The sequence below is a fragment of the Dromaius novaehollandiae genome, chromosome 10 (assembly GCF_036370855.1).
Source record: "Dromaius novaehollandiae isolate bDroNov1 chromosome 10, bDroNov1.hap1, whole genome shotgun sequence".
Taxonomy (NCBI): Eukaryota; Metazoa; Chordata; class Aves; order Casuariiformes; family Dromaiidae; genus Dromaius; species Dromaius novaehollandiae.
In genome coordinates this window covers 11,290,034-11,309,532 of record NC_088107.1, presented here as the reverse complement: position 1 = coordinate 11,309,532, position 19,499 = coordinate 11,290,034, and the positions used below count along the sequence as shown (strand labels likewise).

Genomic DNA, 19,499 nt, shown 5'->3' with positions numbered 1-19,499 from the left:
CCTGCTCATGCAAAAAAAGAAATTTGTAAGACCTTTTCCAGCTTTAGAGGTGAGTACCTAGTAATTACTAGAGAAGCAATACAGAAGGTCACTTGTCCTGGCCAAGTTTTTGAATGAAACTAGCTGTGATGTTCTGAATACAAAGTATGCATGGCAATTTTCAAAAGGTTTAAGCATTTGGGATTCACAGTCTGTTATGTAACTGCTAAACTACTCAGCTTAGAGATTGCAAACTCATTAGTTTCTGGGTGGGGGCAGCAGAAGGACTATATGCTTAAGCATGCATATCTTCCAGGGGTAGGGGGGAAAAAGTACTATCAGGCAATAAGTAAATCTGTTGTGAACCACAGTTAGGCACCCAGTTGTTGCTTAAGGAAATAAGCAGCATCTAGGGAGGAGAAAAGAGAACAGTCACCATAAGTAATGGTTTGGGTTTCTAAAGTTGGCAACAAAATTCTTTATAGAACTGCCTTTCATTGACTACCCTTTTCAGTGAGAGTAGAGTAAGAAGAAATCTATGTACAGAAAAAGCACAGCCACAGATGAAACCACATGAAATAAATAGCAACACACATTAAATGGCTTCCAGTTTGGTAGACTGCAGTGATATACTAATGAATTTAAGATTATCCTATATTCCTAATAACCCATTGCAGAGAGTACAAGCAGTGAAAGAGAGCCAGGCTATCATTAACCAGCATCTTTGGCAAGATGCACAGTTAAAAAAGCCTGTTGTTTAAACAGCACTAGCATTTTGTTTCAGCTCAGGCCTTTGAAACAGTGTTCTGCTACTTGCCTGGTGGGTGCAAAGACATTTGTTTTTTCCTTTTGAACTTTCTTCATCTTTATCAGAGAGGTCTGTCTTATATTTCCATAGCAGGCAAGAAAACACACACTGAGATCTCATCTACCTAGCCAGAATTCCCTAAAGAACTTTATATAAATACTTTTTTAATATATATATACATACACAAACACACATACCACATACATAAAAATATTTAAATTCTCCTTACAGTTGGCACTAGGCAGCTGGCCATTTAGTACTGAGTTTCTGATCAGCTGCAATACATGTCTTATCTAACAGAAATAGCTATGGAAAAGAAGTGAGGTAGAAGCACAAAGTCAGAAAATAGCTATAGTGTTATTGAATGGGATAATGTATAGAGTTCATAGGAAGCCAACCATCTTTTGATTTGCTGCTCAGAGGACAACTTGCACAATAAGATCCATTGCAAGCATCAGAAAAGTCATTCTTTAATCTATGGTTATTAAGGTTGGGTGCTATTAAGTTTCATAAACTTCTACAAGAAGATCTAAGTTTCTAGGCTGTTGATGGTGTTACCAAACAACATTCAGCAGCAGCTATTTCATATCAAGACCACTGCAGTAGTTCAAGCCTCATTTACTAGCTTGTCACTGCGCATCGTCCTTCCCTTATGTTCCAAAGGGAAATCTGATCTAAAATACTAAGGACTGCTCTTACATCAAGTTCATTACAATTCAGCTTTATTAGCTACATAAACAGAGCAGCTTCATCTAGTGCTGAAGGTTCCTTCAGTCTGCAGGATGACTTTTCCAAACTGTGTTGCTTCAAAGTCTTTTGAGCCACTTTGCTAATACCAATAAGTAACAGTGATTATTACCAATAAGTAATTTTGATTACTGTTTTTAGCTTGCAAATATTAAAGTCCAAGGCTGGTTATATACACAAAAAATATCTTTAATAGTTTAAAAAAAAAAAAAAGTTTAACAGATCAAGATAAATGTAGGAAGGTCATAGCAGCATCTATTTAAATTTAGGCCATAAGGTACAACAAGAATTCAGATCTACTAAAATGCAGTTGTTCAGTCAGCATTTGGTTGCCATATCTTAAAACTTCAATTATTAAATAGCTTAAGTGAATTTAAGCCAGTCTAAGAAAGCCTCACATTAAGAACTGCATCCTAACACAGAACAGGTCTTAAATTCAGTTGTTCTATAACACTGAAGACTTTGGCAAGGCAACAGAGAAGGTCAGAAACTATTCCAGTATTTGAAGAGGTCTGAAATAGCAGCTGCTTCCCTCCCCTCACATGCTTAAAGAGAAGTAGCTATTTCTTCCCCCTACAGCAACCAGGTAGGCCAGGGTGGGGTGGGGGGTGGGGGGTGGAATAATGGCTATGAGGGATGACTACTAGTTTCCAAAGGTTACATGTGTCTCCATGTGGACAGCACAGCCATTAAAGTTACCTACTGGCCAAGAGACAGTATTCCCCATCTGTCTGGTTAAATATACCAAAGCAATATTGCAGACTGCACTTCCCCTTATTTATGTCAGATATTTAGTACACAGGAACTTTAAGAGCAGGTATTTTTGATGCATCTTTTATGACAGTTGATGCTTTCTAGCTCTGCTGTTTGTTTCAGCATGTTTCTTCTGTCCCCTAAGAGGCTGGCTTGTTGGCACTATTCAGAGTGCTAATGTTGTTATAGTGCCTTATCTGTTGGAATGAGATGCTTCCCCTGCTCCCAACACACATGCATTTATAGGATACAGCTGTCCAAGTTAAGGTTCCAACAAATTGGAAATAAAAGCTGTGCTGTACCGTATCTAAAAGTATCAAATACTGAAGTCTAGATTTCCAGGTGCTAGAACACAAACAGTGCATTTAATAACAAGCAAGTAAAAAAACATTTTACAAGTTGCTTTTAATTTTAAAATTTTAAACACTAGAAAGTTCTCTAACAAGTGATCTAGACCAGTTTCATATTTCAATATCAGGATCCAAGCAGGAAACATTTCAGACACTCAGCACCCTTCAGGATAATGCTTTTTCCCAGCCAAGTTCAGACTTGCTCAAGGTGCAAGCTAAGGTGTAATCCGGGCCATGTAGTTTCCTACTCAGGCTCGAAACAGAAATTGCTTTCAGAGAAAACCCCCATGTCAGAATATTCAGAAAGCTGGGCAGCCTCATGCTCAGTCTTAAGTATTTATCATCATTTGGGGACGTGTCTAACATTAAGTATTGTAAACTGTATGCTCTCCCATGTTTCAGCAGGTCATGGCAACTAGATCCTTATGTTCCAGTTTAGAGCAAAAAATTTGCAAGGAGCTTGTACTTTGCTGCTCTTTAAATGACTGAATCCAAGACAGGGTCCAGTCAGATGGTAGGAAGTTTCACATTATGGACAACACTTCTTACACACACATCAGATGGGAGATGTGAATTCCAAGTTTCAGATATTGCAGAGGATACCAGAACACATGTAGTCCAAAATGTCACTTTGGGCTGAGGTGTGTTTAGATGATCATCACCTTGTCTTCATTACATGATAGAACAGCTAGGGTCCTCATTTTGCTGCAGAAATAAAACACCAAGGCTTTAACTAACTGCCTTGCATACAAACTTTGTATGTTATTGCAGCGCAAGCTGGTTAAAGAGAGGATAGTTTAGAATACTGTAAGACAACAAGTTACAAGGATTGAGTAGATATAGATTTAATTAATAAAGCAAAACAGGTTTAAGAGAGGCAGGATATTACCAACTATACTAAGGAGTACAGGGGAGACGGAAAGGGAGAAAAACTTTTCAGAATTTGAGTCCATGCAATACATGAGCCATTTCCTGCTCAATGAAAGGCTATCAAGCTATCGGTACCTCACTTCTGAGGCTTCAAAACTTTTCTGGCATGCAAATTCATGCTACCTCAGATTCATGCTCTCTCTTGCAAGAAGTGAGCTGTTTTTGACTAAGTTGCCATCATTTCTGTATTACTGGTGTGGCAGAAGCATAAGTAGTAATAAGAGGAATTTGACTGGAATTCAGCAGAGGAAAGGAAGGATGTTAACATTTCTGAGTGGGAGTATTAGAATAGATTCTTACCATCAGTGGCTCACAGTTGTGTTGTAAAGCTGCTGATAAAACAGACTAAAAATGTAACCCCCCCATCACTCTAGCTTTCCATCAGCAATTGCAGAACAAGCCTTGTCATTAGTCAATTCAAATAAAGCACCTTTAAGACATTAGAGGAGAGACCTTATTCTGAACATGAAAAAGCTCTTAGCTACTAAGTCTTTTTATAAGCCTAAAGCTTCCACTGGTATCCCAACCATATCCCAGCCACAGCATGTGCTCTGCACTGAGCGCCTGGTGTCCAGAACAGCATTACACAGCCTTACTCATTAGTCTACTAATGAAGAGTCTCACCTTCCTTCAGTGTTACTGAAATGTTACAAGAACGTGCATGGTATGAGGAAACTTCAGTGAACACCCTTTAAACCAGACAGCGTTCTAATAATAAACACTTCTCCAGGTTTTCTTGGGGATACTTCCTAGTTAAATTATGAGAAATACATAGGAAATAGCAGTGGCTTTAGGACCTGCTGCATGAAGATACCAGTCCTCCTTGTAACTGTGTAGGATCATTTTTGGCAAGAGCTGTGGTAGCTCTACAAACTGTATCAGCAGGAGGGACAGAATGAGGTTTTAGCCAGGCATCCCCTTGCACATGGTGCCTTCGGTTTGCGCTGGTGAGGGAAGCATGGGGCTATTTTAAGTCAGAAACAAACCAGCTCAAGAGTCAAGTACAGTAATTACGAAACAGGTCTTAGAGTAGGCTGAAGTATTAAATGAATCAGAACAAAGGTCTTCAGCTGATAATTGGCTTTCTAGCCTGTCTCATTCCAATGAGGCTCAGTTTCCCATCCTCAGGAATAGTGCAGAGGACAAGATTAGGTCTGACTGCACAGTTATTCAAGACTGCAAGTTAGCACTCAGTCAGGTCTGGAGCCCCCTCCCTTAAAACTGTCTTGTTTGAGCTTTAGAGCTACAGAATCCCAAGATGTGATTGGAGTCAACTGCCAGTTTCCAGAGTTTTCCTTTCGCATTGCTGTGCAACAGCAGAAATCAAGTTCTGCAAGTGCTCACTTGACAGCAAGTCATTGCTAGAGGATGACTGTCTTCAGCTCAAGCACTTTAACCCTAGTTTTATTTGCTAAATTGGAATAGCTTTAAAAAAATTCCTTATACTCTGGAGAGCCCACAGCTTAGTTCAACTTCGTATTGAAGACATCACCTTTCAGACTAATAAGCTGGTCAACCAAGTGCATCTGAAAATGGATAGTCATTCCAGAAGAGACACTGGTGCTCTTCTTTTGGTTTAGTGTAATTTTTCCCCCACGAGCACTGTGTAGATAGAGACTGAACTGCAGAGTACATGCAGTTAAGAGCTCATATTTTGTTATCTTATTTCTGGATGAAGAAGGCTCCCCCCCATTTTTGGAAGGGAGGGAAGCAGAAAGCGTGGGGGTGGTGAATGCATACCTCTGTTATCCCCTTTATGGCAATTTAAGCATCTAAACTCCTTATACCTGCTGTGAGGTAATGACATATTTGCACTTAGAGGTTCTTGTACAAGATGATCACACGGACTAGATTTGTTACCAACTGTTGGCTTCTTGTTTAGAAAGCTAGCTTTTTCTGGAATTATTCAGTTATGATTTAAAGCCCTCGTATTAGCTCTATTTTGGAATACTTAAGCAGTTAAAGATACTTGACTATTAGTATTTCAAAGCACACTAGAAGCATTCAAGATAGAAGTTCAGAATGGTAATAATCCATCAAAAGCTATTTGGAGGGGCTATTGAGAGCCTTTCAGAGACATTGCAACATTTAAGTTGTAGCCAAAGGGGTATAATTCAACCAAAATATGCCTGTTCTATTTGTCAGTTCCATTAGAATGACCTGCATCTGGGCTACAGTTCCACTTTAAAAGTATTGAAGGGAGTATTTAAGAGTGAAGCAAGGCTAAGATGCTTATTTTGCTGTGCAAATTAAAAAAAAATTTCTGGAAGTGAGCTTGCACTGAAGTGCCTCAAACTCATGTTTGAGTTTCAGAAGTACTTAGGCAATCAATACAACCTGAACTTTGATTTCAGTCTTTTCATGTTTTTGAATAGAAATATTAGCTTTCTTCAGTATGAATTTAAGTTATTTTAAGAGCAAGTCAGGGACACTGTTTAGAGTATCAGTTAAGTCACTCCACTGCACAAAAATGTTTTATTTCCAGTTAGTGTTTGCACTCCTTTCTGGGGATAACATTGTAAGCTTATCCAAGCTCAGACACAGGTTTAGATGGAAGAGACATTAAAGCTAGTACTCTTCAATATTTATTTTAGTAATAAGAGACCAAACAATTAATGCTGCTATTTGATCATATTCAACCACCAGAGAATAAACAAGACATCAATTCCAGTTCTGATGCAAAGCCATGCAGACTACATCCTACGTGGGACAAGAGACTGCAGCACTACTAATGGCACAAGTTTTCTACAAGATTACAAGCATGATTCTCTCACTGATCTCACCTGCTTTAGGATGCTCACAGGAATCACTATCATGAAACCAAACAACATTTCTTTTTTCTTCTTCTTTTGGTCTGACATCAAGAAAAATGGTAAGAGTTGTAGGATATGGATAGTGCTTAGGGAATTTTTCAGGTAGTAATGTAGTAACGACAAGAAATTAGTTTTTTTGATAGCATGTGTTTAAACTTTGGGCAGGTTACCTGAGATGGAAACTCCATTTCACTTCCAGTTATTTCTTCCTCATACTCATCATCTTGTTCGCCACTTTCCTCTCCTCTGGGTACATGCATTATCTTCCTCTCTGCCAGTTCCTAGAACACAGCTGAGTCACCACCAAGACCCCCTCAAGATTTGAGCACATCAAGAAAGCTTAGTATTAGGAAGTTGTAGCTGGTTACTACTTCACTTACCTCACCATCATCTGTGATGAGTGTAACACCAATGGTGTCCCCTGTTCCCCAAGACTGAGACTTCCAGACCAGATCACTAGGACCTGGGCTTACACCAGCATCTGCGCCCCAGATCTGCAGACAGATATAAATAATGAGCTGCTTAATCTTAGTCATAGCTAGATTAGGATTCACTATTGTGTGCAACTCCCAAGCACTCCCAAAGATGCTCAGCAATGTAAGTTGAACCATTCTGCTCCATGGCAGGATCTGTGCTTCTTTTTAGGACTAATCAAGAAACTGGCAGTGCTTTCAGCTTAAGACTGTAGAACATCTAGTGCAGAAAAGGCTGTTAACAGCTTCTGCCTGATTAAGGGTTAGCCTTGCTTGGACATACATACCATTTGGGTCACAGAGCAAAACCATGGTTATAGACTTACTCATGGCAGCAAGTTGTGTACTCAAGATGGCCTTCTCTAACCTGGAGTCACTACCAGACCTCTTTTGAGTAAGCTTGTGATAGTTTGGAGTACAGAGTTTAGAGTCAGGCTTTTTGAACACTATTATTTAGACCTACTTAGAGTAAGTTTTTACAGCTAATGTTTAGCTTAATGCCACTAACAGCCCATCATTGCTGAGCTGTAGCAGACTAGAGATCCTAGCAACAGGGAAAGTCTTTGCACAGCTTATATCAAATCACAAGAGCATGGGGAGCTCTAACAGTAAACTAGAGTTTGATTTTTGAACAAAATAAGAGCATGTCCCAATCTCAGGAATGCAAGTTCTCCAAGACTTACTCTTATAAAGAAAATTTAATTGGCATTTCAGGTCAAGCTGTTGCAAGGATTTTCCTGTCTCCTTCTCCGTGTAAAGATTTTTTGGTTCTCTGGGCACTTACAATACAAAGAAAGCTTAACAGACTAATATAGCTTCTCTTGTTACACAAACTGAATATCTCTATTGTCATCAAAGGTAACAAAAAGAGCTCTTTGAATAAATTTTACAAAGCTGCTACCTACTGTAACCATTTGGCCTGCCTGAAGAGCGAACCGTGAAGGGAATCTATATGTTGCATCAGACACACTTCCAAGCCGTCGTCTCAACACCCATCCATGCAGTGGTTGATCCTATGGGGTAAGAAGTTTCTCTCGGCGTTACAGGCCAACACCATATCATAGAAGAGCAAGGTTCTTTCTAGATTCAAGGGTCATTTAATCCCACTCCTGTAGCATAAAGGAGTCTGACCGATTTTGAGGCTGCCTTCAAGTTTCCAGTAAAGCCTCCCTATGACCTCTGCCAGTACTTCCTTATGGTTAATCTTACCATCTCTCCCACAAGTTTAGGCACATCTATCCTTGCCTTCTGTTGGGATATCACGATGTTCTTACCAAGCAGATTGTGATAAATGAAATTGGTCATACCAACCACAAGCTGAGCCTAAGCATACATGTAGCGGCAAGTGAAAGTCTAAAGTATGTCAGGCTGAAGTAGTGAAGCTACCAGCCACAGGTTCTGAAGCTTTTGAAAACGAATTCTGATAAATCAGGATTCGCAGATTGAACTACTTGAAGAGTTACCTAACCAGTCAGAGAAACCTTCTTTGTATGGGTTAGATACTGCCAGTCCTATTCAACCTTTTAGCTGTTCTAAGCACCTCTAAGCAACAAGAAGCTGTCATTACCCAATTTACTAAGCACATTATGTACTTCATCAAGGAAGAAGTACTCTGATAGTGCTACACTGAATCTAGCATGAAACAACTAAAGACTTTGCATCATACAAGCCAGTGCAACTTCCCCAAAGGCACCTCTCAAACAGCCCTGTGAATAAAACCCCTGCAGTACCCAAATCAGTTTACATACTCTTCCCTTAACAGGAGTCAGGTTAGCTGAAGAGAAGGCTCATTCAGTATTTAGTTTGGCAGTTCTTTCCTCATCTTTTCATTCTTCCCAACCTCCGTCTCTCACTAAGCCACAAGTCCATTCACAAGGAGTCATACTTCACAGTGAAGGGAATGCAGACTTGAATGAGTAGGAGTACCTCATCAGAGTTGTTTTTAAGCCTGACGAATTTCCCCTCAGTATCAATTTCTTCAATAGATATATTTCCAGAAGATGAAGCATGCTGAACAGTCTTAAATCCAGTACTATGCCCTCTCATTTTGGCTTCTTTCATTTTCCTTTTTTTCCCATGCAGAAACCGGCGCCCTTGACTTGTTGTTGCTTGAGTTGCAATGCCATGTGAAGATGGACTAGGTGAGAGCTTTAGCCTAAAAGGGAGTCAGATAAGCAGATATTCAAGTGAATGTTTTCTTCTCGCTCCTCTCCTCCCAGGAGAGCCAAGCCTAACAGCTTCTTATATCCCAGCTTTCCATAAAGTCTTGAACATAAGATTTTATTTTTACTGGCAAGAGCAACTTAGTAAGTAGCTTGTTAAGTTTGGAAGACAGCCTCAAACCTAGAGTTCAGAGCAAGCTTATGTCCGTAAGAAATGATTCCCAACTGCAAGAAGTATTCATTTAAAGTCTCTGTGGATATGCTCTTCAGTGAAAGTAGTTTAAGTTCTTGACCTTTCTTAGCATATAGTGAGAGTTCATGTTATTCTCACCACACAGTGTATGGATAGTTGGATTTGATACAACTTCCTCATTTCATTCATGTGTGCAGCCTTTAATGCTTAAGTTCCACAAATGGTAAATGGACTTCTCAGCTAGCCAGGCACAGATTGAAACCTGTACAGAATGACTACCTCTATAAGCAGATTTTTTTTTTTTTGCAACATTTATTACTCCATGCAGATGGCATCAGCACCTAAGTCTGAGGGACAAGGGGAAAAGAAAGGCTATTTTATATCTCTAGGATGTAGCATGAAGCTTTGAGAAAGTTTCAATATGATTCCAGGGAGGGATGTCTAATGAAGCTTTGAGCCTTTTTGGTTGGGTTTATAAGTTACTTGATCTTCCTCTTACTACACTGTTAAGAGGGTGTGGGGTATAAAGCATAATCTATTGTAGGTGGGTTTTAGGAACTAACTTAGGGTACTAATTACACAATCACATTTACTTCTTGCCTTCTCCCCATTCTGAAGCATATGCAGTTAATTAGTATAGAGGTCTTAGATGAAGCAAGTCTTCATATGAGGATCTTATCATATCCTACCTCTGCTCCTCTCCTTCCAGCATCTTTCGGTAGGCATTTATTTCCAGATCTAGAGCCAGTTTCACATCTAAGAGATGCTCATATTCTTCCAACTGTGCTTGTACCTGCTGCTGGGCTTGTGCCATTTCTTTCTCTTTTTCTGCCATACGTCTTCGATGGAGATCACGATCATAATCCAGTGTCTCCTGTAGCTCCCTTATTCTGTTCTCCAAAGCAGCATTCTGAAATTAAAGGGGAAAAATTCAATTAAATCATAACTGAAGATTAGAGAGAAGAGTCCAATACTTTGAACTGACTATCTAAAATAAAATAAGGATATTAAGTATATATAAGTGTAGATAATACCTGGCTTTGATACTGATTAACTTGGGACGTCAAAGTATCGACTCTCAGCTTTGTTTCCATTAGCTCCTCCCGAGCAGCATTGGCAAAGTCACTATTCCTTGCTGCAGACAGCTGGGCATTCTCCATCTATGGATAAGTCACTGTTAGTAATGAGTTACTTAGGACCTTGTATTTTAAATAGGCAGGGAAAACTAAGTGATCTCCAGCTGTGTTACATCTGGAAATAGTTATGTTTTACTTAACTGCGCAGATACCAATAAACTCCAGGTCAAAGGATTTTTCATTGCTTTTCAGGGGGGTTTACACAATTTTGATATTGTGTCAGCAATAATCAGGTAATTAAAAGTGTTGGATTAGGATACTTCAGTTACAGATGTAAAAGACTTTATACAGATATGAAGTAAATGTATTCTCCAGAAGAACAACAGAGAATAAGGTAGGAAGCTGTCTGTCAGAGCATGAGACTACATGATATTAGGTGTGCTTATCCATGTATTATTCTTCCCCAATAGGTCTAAACACTCTGCAACACTAAGCAACACTAAACTATTTTTAGAGCAAGTAGAACTTGAGATTTTCCAAGAAAGGAGATAAAACAAGGACCCAAATAAAGTAGAGGGCCACGCTAATGCAAGAGACAGTCACAGAAGGTCCAGCAGAAACCCGGGCAGAAGCATCAAAAGGAATTTACCAAGTTGGAAACCAGAGAAAGTCAAAAACAAGACAAAATTAAGACATCTACTCAATCAGAGAAATAGCAGATCATATGATTCTGCACTGAATATTAATGAAGGCTTAAGATACTGTGCACTGCAGCCAGCCCAGAAACCTCTGGAATCTTAATTACAAGAGTATAAGCCTGAAGTACTACTTCCTTGTGAATGCAAGGCTAATGCTAGAAAAAGGTGGCAGAGAAGTTCCAGGAGAGCGATACCATCACATAGCCACATAGGTGGTCCATAGCCACCCTCTGCCTTATTCAGTACGACTGCAAAGTAACACTTGCATTCATGTTTGAAAGTGCCCTTCAGCAACTGTAAGAACACTTTTTCATGTATTTTAGTACAATTATAATCAGATCAACTTTTTTTCTGTAATACTACAGTTGCTTAATATTAACATAGCACACCTTGGACCTAGATTTGTCAGGCTTGTATTCAGATTTCTCAGTAGCTTTGAATTACAATCACTTTCGTTACATTAGCCGTCCCAAACTCTGCTCCCCAAAGGAATCGTATTTATGCTTGAACCCATTTTATTTGGGACTATACATGTTTGTGGACAGAAAGTTTAATTGCCAAATATTTGACACTGTTCTGAGATTCCACAATAGCTGTTGAGTTGATTACCCTTCACATTTATGCCAAGAAGTTTTGCACTGAAAGCAAGGGCTCCACTCAGCTATTTATTCTAGTGTGAATTTAATCACGGCAAGGTGCAGAACTTAAATTTTGTTTTATTGGCATCTTCTGCAGACTCACTTTTGCACTGAATGTTCGTTCCAGGTCCTCTTTGTATCCTTGAATTTGTTCCTCATGCTGTTTTCTGAGCCCCTGCAGAGCATCCGAGAGCTTACTCTCAAATTCTCTCTGACGACCGGATTCTATTTCTGCTATCCTGCTCTCATGGACTCTTTTTGCCTCTTTGAGTTCCTAGGAGAAGAACAAGTTTCTCAGAAAATAAGCAAGCCACCACAGCTCAGTTTGAGACTGTGGGCTTACTGTAACAGCTTAGCAAGTCATTCAACACTGAAGCAGATCTGTCATCAAGTAACATGGTAATTCATCTTTATTCACAGAATTTAGACACTTGTCCATTAGATCACCTACTTCCACCTAGGCATCCTGGGTTGTTTGGCTTCTTCACTGCCAACATTGCTCTGATAAACTAAATGCAGTAGTTTGCATCTAATCTGGAGACTAATTCTTTGAACTAGATTGATTTCTTAACTTTTCTTCTCGTTAGAAGACATGCATATAGACTTCAGTTTCTTTAAGAACCGTTGCTTTACCTATTCTTATTTTATTCAAGAAATAAGAGCAAGCTGGGTTAAAAAATCGGATTCTCTATCACTTAAACCACACATGCTTTGGGATTCATTCCAGTCAGAAGGAAGTTTGTTTACATTTACATGATATTTAGTTCTATGCTATGTACTGACTTCTCACAAAGTTTACTAGACAGCTTTGATAAGTGTTAAGGAAGTAGGGAACATGAGTTGCTTATTAGAAGAGATTCAACTTGTTTGATTATTTTAGGCTTCTAGCAAACACCTGGAATCATTTAATTTCAACTGCAATATTTGCACTTTCAGTTACACAAAGTAGTATATTGGGATTGTAGTTACCTTCAGAAGTGCAGCCTGAGAAAATTATCTCATACTCCAGATACCTATCGGTACTATGCCAGTTAACATGAGGTTGTGCACTTTCTTGAAGTCTTCCTAGTTAGGTGGTTTTTATTGGTTGGTGGACTGTCATAGGTTGACTCAGCTAGTTACCTTTTTAAGGATAAAGCACATGTAACATTGCTTTTAAGGGCATCCAGGGGTCATTGACACCTACAAGAATCCTTGTTAATAAGCTAAAACATACATCTTCATGAAGGCGCTTCTGGAATGTCATTTGCTCTTGCAAAGTTTTCATTTGATTTTCCAGATCCACTCTCCTCAACATTTCACTGTGGAGATGATTTTTGGTATCCTCCAGTGAGAGCTTCAGCTGGAAGAGATTGACATCAAGGTAACTGAAATTAAGAGATGTTTTTCCAAATAAAGGCAACCAACTTAGCACAGATCATTTAACCTCATTTCTACAGCAATCAAAATACACTGCTTAACTGAAGTTGGTTATTCTGCTGTTTAAGTTCCTGATTTATTGGGACCCAGCATGTTTGCAACAGAATCCCACAGTCACACCAGCTAAGTTTTACTACTGTTTTATTTCAAGCCCAGTAAGTAGACCTCAGATAAATCAGTTGCACCATCCGTATACATTCCTCTCCTTCACAATACTAAGCGTTCTAAACTTCTGCCTAAATTCCAGTGTCATTTATTTCATATTTAGGAAGTGATATCCCCCAAATATAGCCTTACTATTTGGCAAGCTATTAGACACTTCCAATATGGGAGTGTGCTATTTTAATGATACAAAGCTTTAGTTCTCATCCTGGAAATCCTAAGCTAGCCTGTTCAATGATCACATTAAAGCATCAAGATAACACATTTCTAAGAGTCTAGCTGTTGTAATACGCTTTGATAGAGTAGCAATTCAGGCAATTGGAGTTCATTTCAGTAGCACAAGAGTCCATTAAAAAAAGTAGTGGGAAGTTATTTATTTTACCAAGATTTAAGCATAGTGAAGCAGGGTCCATCAAATGCTCCATTCAGTGACATGTTAAAGACTAATACAGGGGCTGTAGCAATTCAACACATCTCAACTCGATTTGCCCTTAGAACAAGAAATATTACATACTACAGTCATGGAATAAAATTAAAGGTACTTGCAACAGAACCTTTTAATGAACCAATTATCAGTATCATTTGCTTTCAGCAAGATTCAGTAAGTCCTCTTTTGCCCACCTGTAGTTGTCATAGAAAACAGTCTTTCCCTGCTTTTAAACACAAATTAACTAATTCTGAAAAGCAAGCAGCTCTTCAGGAACAAAAGGAAAGCTGAAATCGTAGGAACAAGTCTTACAGTGACTACTTGATCCTTCAGCTCCCGGAGGTCGTTCTCCAGGCTTCGGTTCTCGCTCAGAGCTGTTGCTAGGTCGGCTTCCTTCGCGTTCAGCTGAGCGTCAAGGTCCCTCACGCGAGCCTGTGCCAGGTTTAAATCAGCTTCCTTCTTTGAATTCCTACAAGTGAAAGTTTTACACTCATCAGTTGCAGCTGGAAAGGCAGGAACAGTTTTGTTTTTTTTTTTTTTTAATCATATTTACTGTTACAGGGGGATCTATGGTAGAACTGAAGCAGAAGAACAAGGGAAACGTTTGTGGTGAGAATAGAGGGTGGGCTCTAAGAAAGAAACGAAGCAGAGCCCTCAGACAAGCATCATTTTTCAAAACAAAAGACATGGAGAAATTCTGCCCCAGCTTGCAGCTCATTTTGCTCAAATCCGACACACTATTACCCAGCCGTTCTCAACGGCACCAACCGCCAGCGAGAGTGAGGAGGGCAGGCCCAGGCCGCCATCTCCAGAGGGACCGCTGAGCTGCCCTCAGAGAGCGGCCTGCCTCAACCGAGGCAGCGTCTCAGGAGCAAGCACCCCCTTGCAGCACCAAGGCGGCTGGCGGCTCCGCCACAAAGCGCCTGTTAAACCACACCACTGCGACAGCCCAGGGGCTTGGCAGAGGCCCCAGTGCGGTCACCCACCAGGAGGGAGAGGCCATGGGCCACCACGGGCCCAGCAGCGGGTTGCCCTGCTCCCTGTTGCACCAGTGTACGCAGGGTGAAGTGCCCCCTCGCCACCATCTGCAGCAGCAAGCAGCTCCAGGCCACCAGGTTTTACTCCTGGCACTGCCCTGTCAACTGAGAAGCAGGCACTTTCTGCCCACAACGCAGGAGTTTTGGCCCCTGGAGGGCACCGTCCTGCCTAGGACGCCATCTCACCTAGGGGCCACCCAGCCCTGTGATGGAAAATGGCCGTTTTCCTCCTGCTGCCCTGTGCCAACACCCAGTTACAGAGCCTTTGGTACTGACTGGATGGCCAACACTGTTTAAGGAGATTGTTTTACTTGGCGCCTTAGTAGACAACAGTTGGGCCCCACAGCAAGTTCCTGTCTCTGAAAGGACGGGGTGATAATTTCCAACAGGTCTAATTTAATATCCTTGCAGTTGTCTGACCTACATCCAGAGCCCGACTTCCTGCTCGAAACTCAAACTTGAGATTGTAAAGAACAATGCTTTCAATTTATTTTAGCAAAAATCTGCTCTGCGAAGCGGCTAGGTTGTGATAATTTGTACAATGAGTTTTCCAGTTGATAACTGAGCAGACCAGTTGGAGGGAGTTCAAAGTCACTCTACAGGAGCGATCAGCTCTAGAAAGCCTGGACAGCAAGGAAAGAGTGGAAAAAAGTCACAGTTGTTTAGTCTAGAGAAGAGAAAAGTGACAGGAGACATAACAGTCTCTACATACATAAAAGACTGCAGCACAGGGGCAGGGAATCTCTTTTCCATGTCTGTTGTGGAAGAGACAGGAAGTTGTAGGCTTAAATTGCAGGGAGGGATATTTGGGTTAGATGTTAGGGAGAGGAAACGAATGGTAGTTCGACACTGAAGCAGGTTGCCTGGGGATATTCTGGAATCTCCATCATCCGGAATTCAGAAGAGGTTACGCAAACGTCTGCTAGAAGGACACAGGTACGCCTGGTTCCAACACAGGCCTGGGGTGAGGGGGGCTAGGTGAGGTTTTCTCCAGCCCTGCTTTTTAAAGACATTTGTGGATTTTCTCCATACTTGGTGGTGACCATGATGTACTAATAACTGTACTAGCAAAAAGTTTTGTTTACTCAGATTCTAGAAGAAAAGTACTTCTATTGGGTGTAATGAACAAAATAACATTGTATATTTTACACTATTTACAGATTTCTTTATTTTCTAGGCATTAATTCCACTTTCCCCCTGGGATCTCTGCTACCACTATCATTTATTGTGATTATTACCAGGTTATGATACTAACAAGTGTATAATAATACTACTTATTGATAGTATTAGTAGTTTCATTTTACAGTCTAAGTTTTCCTTCCACAATCACCTAAATATGTGCAAGAATGACATTCCATTAGCATCTGTGTTTAACTGTGGGTTGGTGGTTCACTTTACTCTGATGCAGGCCTCTGACAGCCAGGTTCAGGTTTCTTGGATTCTTTCCTGACAGATATTTTCAGAAAACTTAGGCAAAGCATTTCATCTTTAATAACAGCAATATAACAAAGCCTGGCTTTGACAAGAGTGTTTATTACCCTTTCAAACCAAGTTTAGAGTTCAGGACAGCACCTTGTATTACTATGCAGCAAGTAATGGCAGTACTCCACAACCTTGCATATGCTGACTTTCAAATCTGCACAAACCATTCCAGAAACAAACCTGGGTTATCCACTATCAGCCATTTGTGATAATAGCTTTCAGACATTACCTTCACATACTAATTAGCATGTTCCAGGGTGTATGTCCGATAGCATGCTTGACCTGGAGAATTTGAATTCAAGAAACTTTTTAACCAAAAATCAGATATGTTCAAATAAACTCCCATTTGTTAAGACTACAGACTATTAACAGCACTTACAGAATTCATTCCTACAGCTTTGACTTACTACAGCACATACGTCAGGTTCAAAATGCACATCTACAGCCATTGGTGCACAAGGAAACCAATCCTATCTCTCTGCTGTGCTACTGTACTTGCTTTGACCTTCCTCAGGCTCTACGTTCAAACAACTGATATGCTTATCCACAACTCCTGCCTCCCAAACATCTTTGGCCTACTTCCAGTTACCACTGTTTAAGAAGTAAAAACAATAGTTGAAATGCAAGCACAGTTCATTGCTGCTGAAACTTTAAGTCTCTTTAGAGTGATTAATAAGAGCCAACGGTTAATGCTGTTGGGAAAGTTATCTAGTGACATTCCATCCTATAAGAGTTCCAGGTTATTTAAAGGGTTTATATAAAGGGCATGATACCCTCAAAGTAGCTTGTTCCAAGTCATCTGAGACATTTGCAGTTAGACAGCCCAGATACATATACTCAATATTAGGACTCCAGTCTAGTCCTTTCAGAAAGCAGCATATACTTTGTATCATTTCCCATAGGCTATAAAGTTAGCCACTTTAAGACCTAGTTACTTTAAAGAAGTTAGATCAGTCCAGAGGATTACATACCTGCCAAGCCTAAAGCTTTATAAACAAAGCCACTAAGTTATACAAACACAAAGAGCAGCAGAAAAATTCCTGAACCGGCACTAGCCTTCTCACTGTCCAATCAAGTGGCTGGTTAGATTTATGAAACAGACTTATGAGCCAAAATCTGGCATGAATGAGACAAGTCCAAAGCATTCTAAGCAGCTGAAAACAGAAGCTTAGAGTAAAAACAAGTTTTATCCTCAAATAGGAGAGCTACTGAAGCCCTACTGAAGCCGTGCAGATACAGCATTTGCACCATCATATGAAGAGCCAGAAAAAGCTAGTATCTAAAGTTCTATGTTACAGAGCTTAAAGCAAGGTTTAGGGGGCCTATTAACATCCAACTTTAATTATATAACTGTAAGCAGCTGAAGTACAATAGGCAGTACACAGAAGTGGCACTACTAGTTGTTTCAGATATTCACAAAGGAAGCATGTTGTAAGTGAACACGTCTCCTCTTTCGAGGAGTTTTGACTGCACTTATGTTGAGCCACCTCCTTCTTCCAGGCCTTGGAAGACCAGATGACAAGGAGACACCAGGCACAGGATCTGCAACTTGAAAGAAAGTCAAGCCTGAAACAGCAGGTGGTTCATCCCAGTAGCATTTAGAGGCTATCTGAAGACGGAAAAGCCACTAGGACAAGTCCTGTGCAGTACCAGCCTGGGCCAGGTAAAAGTCACTCATGCTACACTGCTCACAGGACAAGCTCCTTTGCTTACTCCCCTCTAGGCAATGCCTGAGCTAATAAGCCCCTAAGAGATGTGAGCTGACTCCCTACTGAAACTCATTTTCCCATCCCCATAATTTTCTAAATACTTTCCAGCACAGCAGCTTCTCAGGTGTTTATGGACACAGGTGTGGTGGCAATCCCAGCCAGCCATGCGTTCATGCAACACCACACTGCATTCACAAGGTCTCCCGACACCACAGGCCCTGGGGGAGCCCCAGGCCCATCGCAGGGGGGCTCCGCAGCAGCCTCCTTCAGCCTGGCAGCACTAGAGCAGGCGCTCACAGCAGTGTCCCTACAGCCCGTGTTACATGGCACACACGCAGGTTCCTGCTAACCCGGGGCACTCCAAGCTCCCTGTGCCATACCCGTGGGGTCACCACGCCACCACCACGACCCGGCCACCCTGCGGCTGCCCCGGGGCCGGCCGCAGGCAGCTGGCCGCCTCTTGCCCTTGCCCCAGCCCCGCCCGCACCTCGGGGCCGCCGGGGGCGGGAGCGGCGCCAGGGCCGGGCACCGACCTGCTGTGCAGCTGCCGGTGCTCCTCGCCGATCTTGCCCAGCTCCACCTGCAGCGCGGCCCGCTCGATGGCGATGTCGTCCAGCGCCCGGCGGGCGTCGGCCAGCTCCGCCTCGTAGCGGAGCCGCAGGCTGCCCAGCTCCCGGCCGCTGCCCGCCTCCTGCTCGGCCAGCCGCTGCTGCAGCGCCGCCTTGTCGGCCTCCAGCGCCCGCACCCGCTCGATGTAGGCGGCCAGGCGGTCGTTGAGCTGCCGCAGCTCCTCCTTCTCCTGCAGCCGGCTCAGCCGCGTCGGGCTCAGCGGCGAGGCGGCGGCGGCGGCAGCGCGGCCCAGGGAGCGGCCCCCGCCGGCCGGCGTGGAGGACAGAGCCGTGGCCATGGCAGCTCCGCGCTCCCCCGCCGCCGCCGGGCCGGCACCGCCCCGCGCAAGGCGCCGGGGCAGCCCCGCCGCCGCCCGGTATAAATAGCCGCCAGCTGCCGCCCGCCCCGGCCGCTTAAAGGGCTCGGGCGGGGGGCACCGCCGGCGGCTCCTTTAAAAACAAACAACACGAATTTTTTTTTTTTTTTGCTCCGGTTTTGCACATGATTGCTGCTGCGGCGCAGCCGTCCAGCGGTGCTGCTCGCGGAGGGCGGGCAGGAGCTGGTAGGAAGGCGGCAGCAGCTCGGCATTTTTACCAAGCGGTGCAAGGGGCCGGGGTAAAAACCCCGGGTTTGGAGGCAGCATCGCTGCCGCAGGGATGCTCGCACTCGGGCCTGCCTCCGCCTCGGAGCGCTGCTCTTTCTGTCTCGTTTTTGCATTTTGTTCACTCGATGAAAACAAGCTAGTCCCTGCTCGTTTCTTATTTGTGGGCATTTTTAGCTTTTAGGTCAGGCAGTGGTGGTTGTCACCCAGACCAGTGCTGCAGTGTTGCAGTTGAAAGCTGCTGCTGTGTGCAGAAAAGGGAAAAATGACGGCGAAAAGGGAATCTGCATCAAGACCATTTCAGACCATTGAAGTGGTCTGCAAATACTTATGCTAATTGCATTTTATAAAAATCATTCTTTGACATTCTTTATTAAGGACATGTACTGTGGTAGTTGCTGATTTTCTCGAATAATTAATTGACCTTTTTATT

The 19,499-nt window shown here is 42.2% G+C and overlaps 1 protein-coding gene across 13 annotated transcripts; it reads right to left on the bottom strand.

Moving 5' to 3' along the window:
- Positions 1 to 1,135: 1,135 nt before the first annotated feature.
- On the bottom strand, positions 1,136 to 18,887 carry LOC112996051 (lamin-B3-like). 13 transcript variants are annotated; one of them, XR_003262333.2, is made up of 13 exons: positions 18,390 to 18,887; positions 13,941 to 14,097; positions 12,837 to 12,962; positions 11,724 to 11,894; positions 10,243 to 10,368; positions 9,898 to 10,118; positions 8,780 to 9,008; positions 7,759 to 7,866; positions 6,761 to 6,874; positions 6,551 to 6,661; positions 6,351 to 6,421; positions 3,868 to 3,899; positions 1,136 to 3,342 (listed from the first exon to the last, which is right to left on the bottom strand). XR_003262333.2 is itself a non-coding variant. In XM_026121349.2 (12 exons), exons 1-11 carry the CDS (start codon positions 18,761 to 18,763, stop codon positions 6,380 to 6,382), a joined length of 1,779 nt encoding a protein of 592 aa, XP_025977134.2. In that variant the 5' UTR covers positions 18,764 to 18,887; the 3' UTR covers positions 1,136 to 3,899; positions 6,351 to 6,379. The 13 variants fall into 13 exon arrangements, 7 of the variants coding, with proteins under 7 accessions (XP_025977134.2, XP_025977135.2, XP_025977138.2 ...); XR_003262334.2 differs by having other exon boundaries at positions 3,868 to 3,896; XR_010390739.1 differs by having other exon boundaries at positions 6,351 to 6,661.
- Between the last annotated feature and the right edge of the window lie 612 nt (positions 18,888 to 19,499).

Bases quoted from the DNA above. Each gene is read 5' to 3' on its own strand.
- LOC112996051 (XM_064517295.1), bottom strand. From the start codon at position 18,763: ATGGCCACGGCTCTGTCCTCCACGCCGGCCGGCGGGGGCCGCTCCCTG. The intron at 11,895-12,836 runs GTATGTTTTAGC...TTCTTCTCCTAG, and splicing joins AGAAGCGCCTTCATGAAGAT to GAACTCAAAGAGGCAAAAAG. The intron at 6,875-7,758 runs GTAGGTAGCAGC...ATCTGTCTGCAG, and splicing joins AGGCAGGCCAAATGGTTACA to ATCTGGGGCGCAGATGCTGG.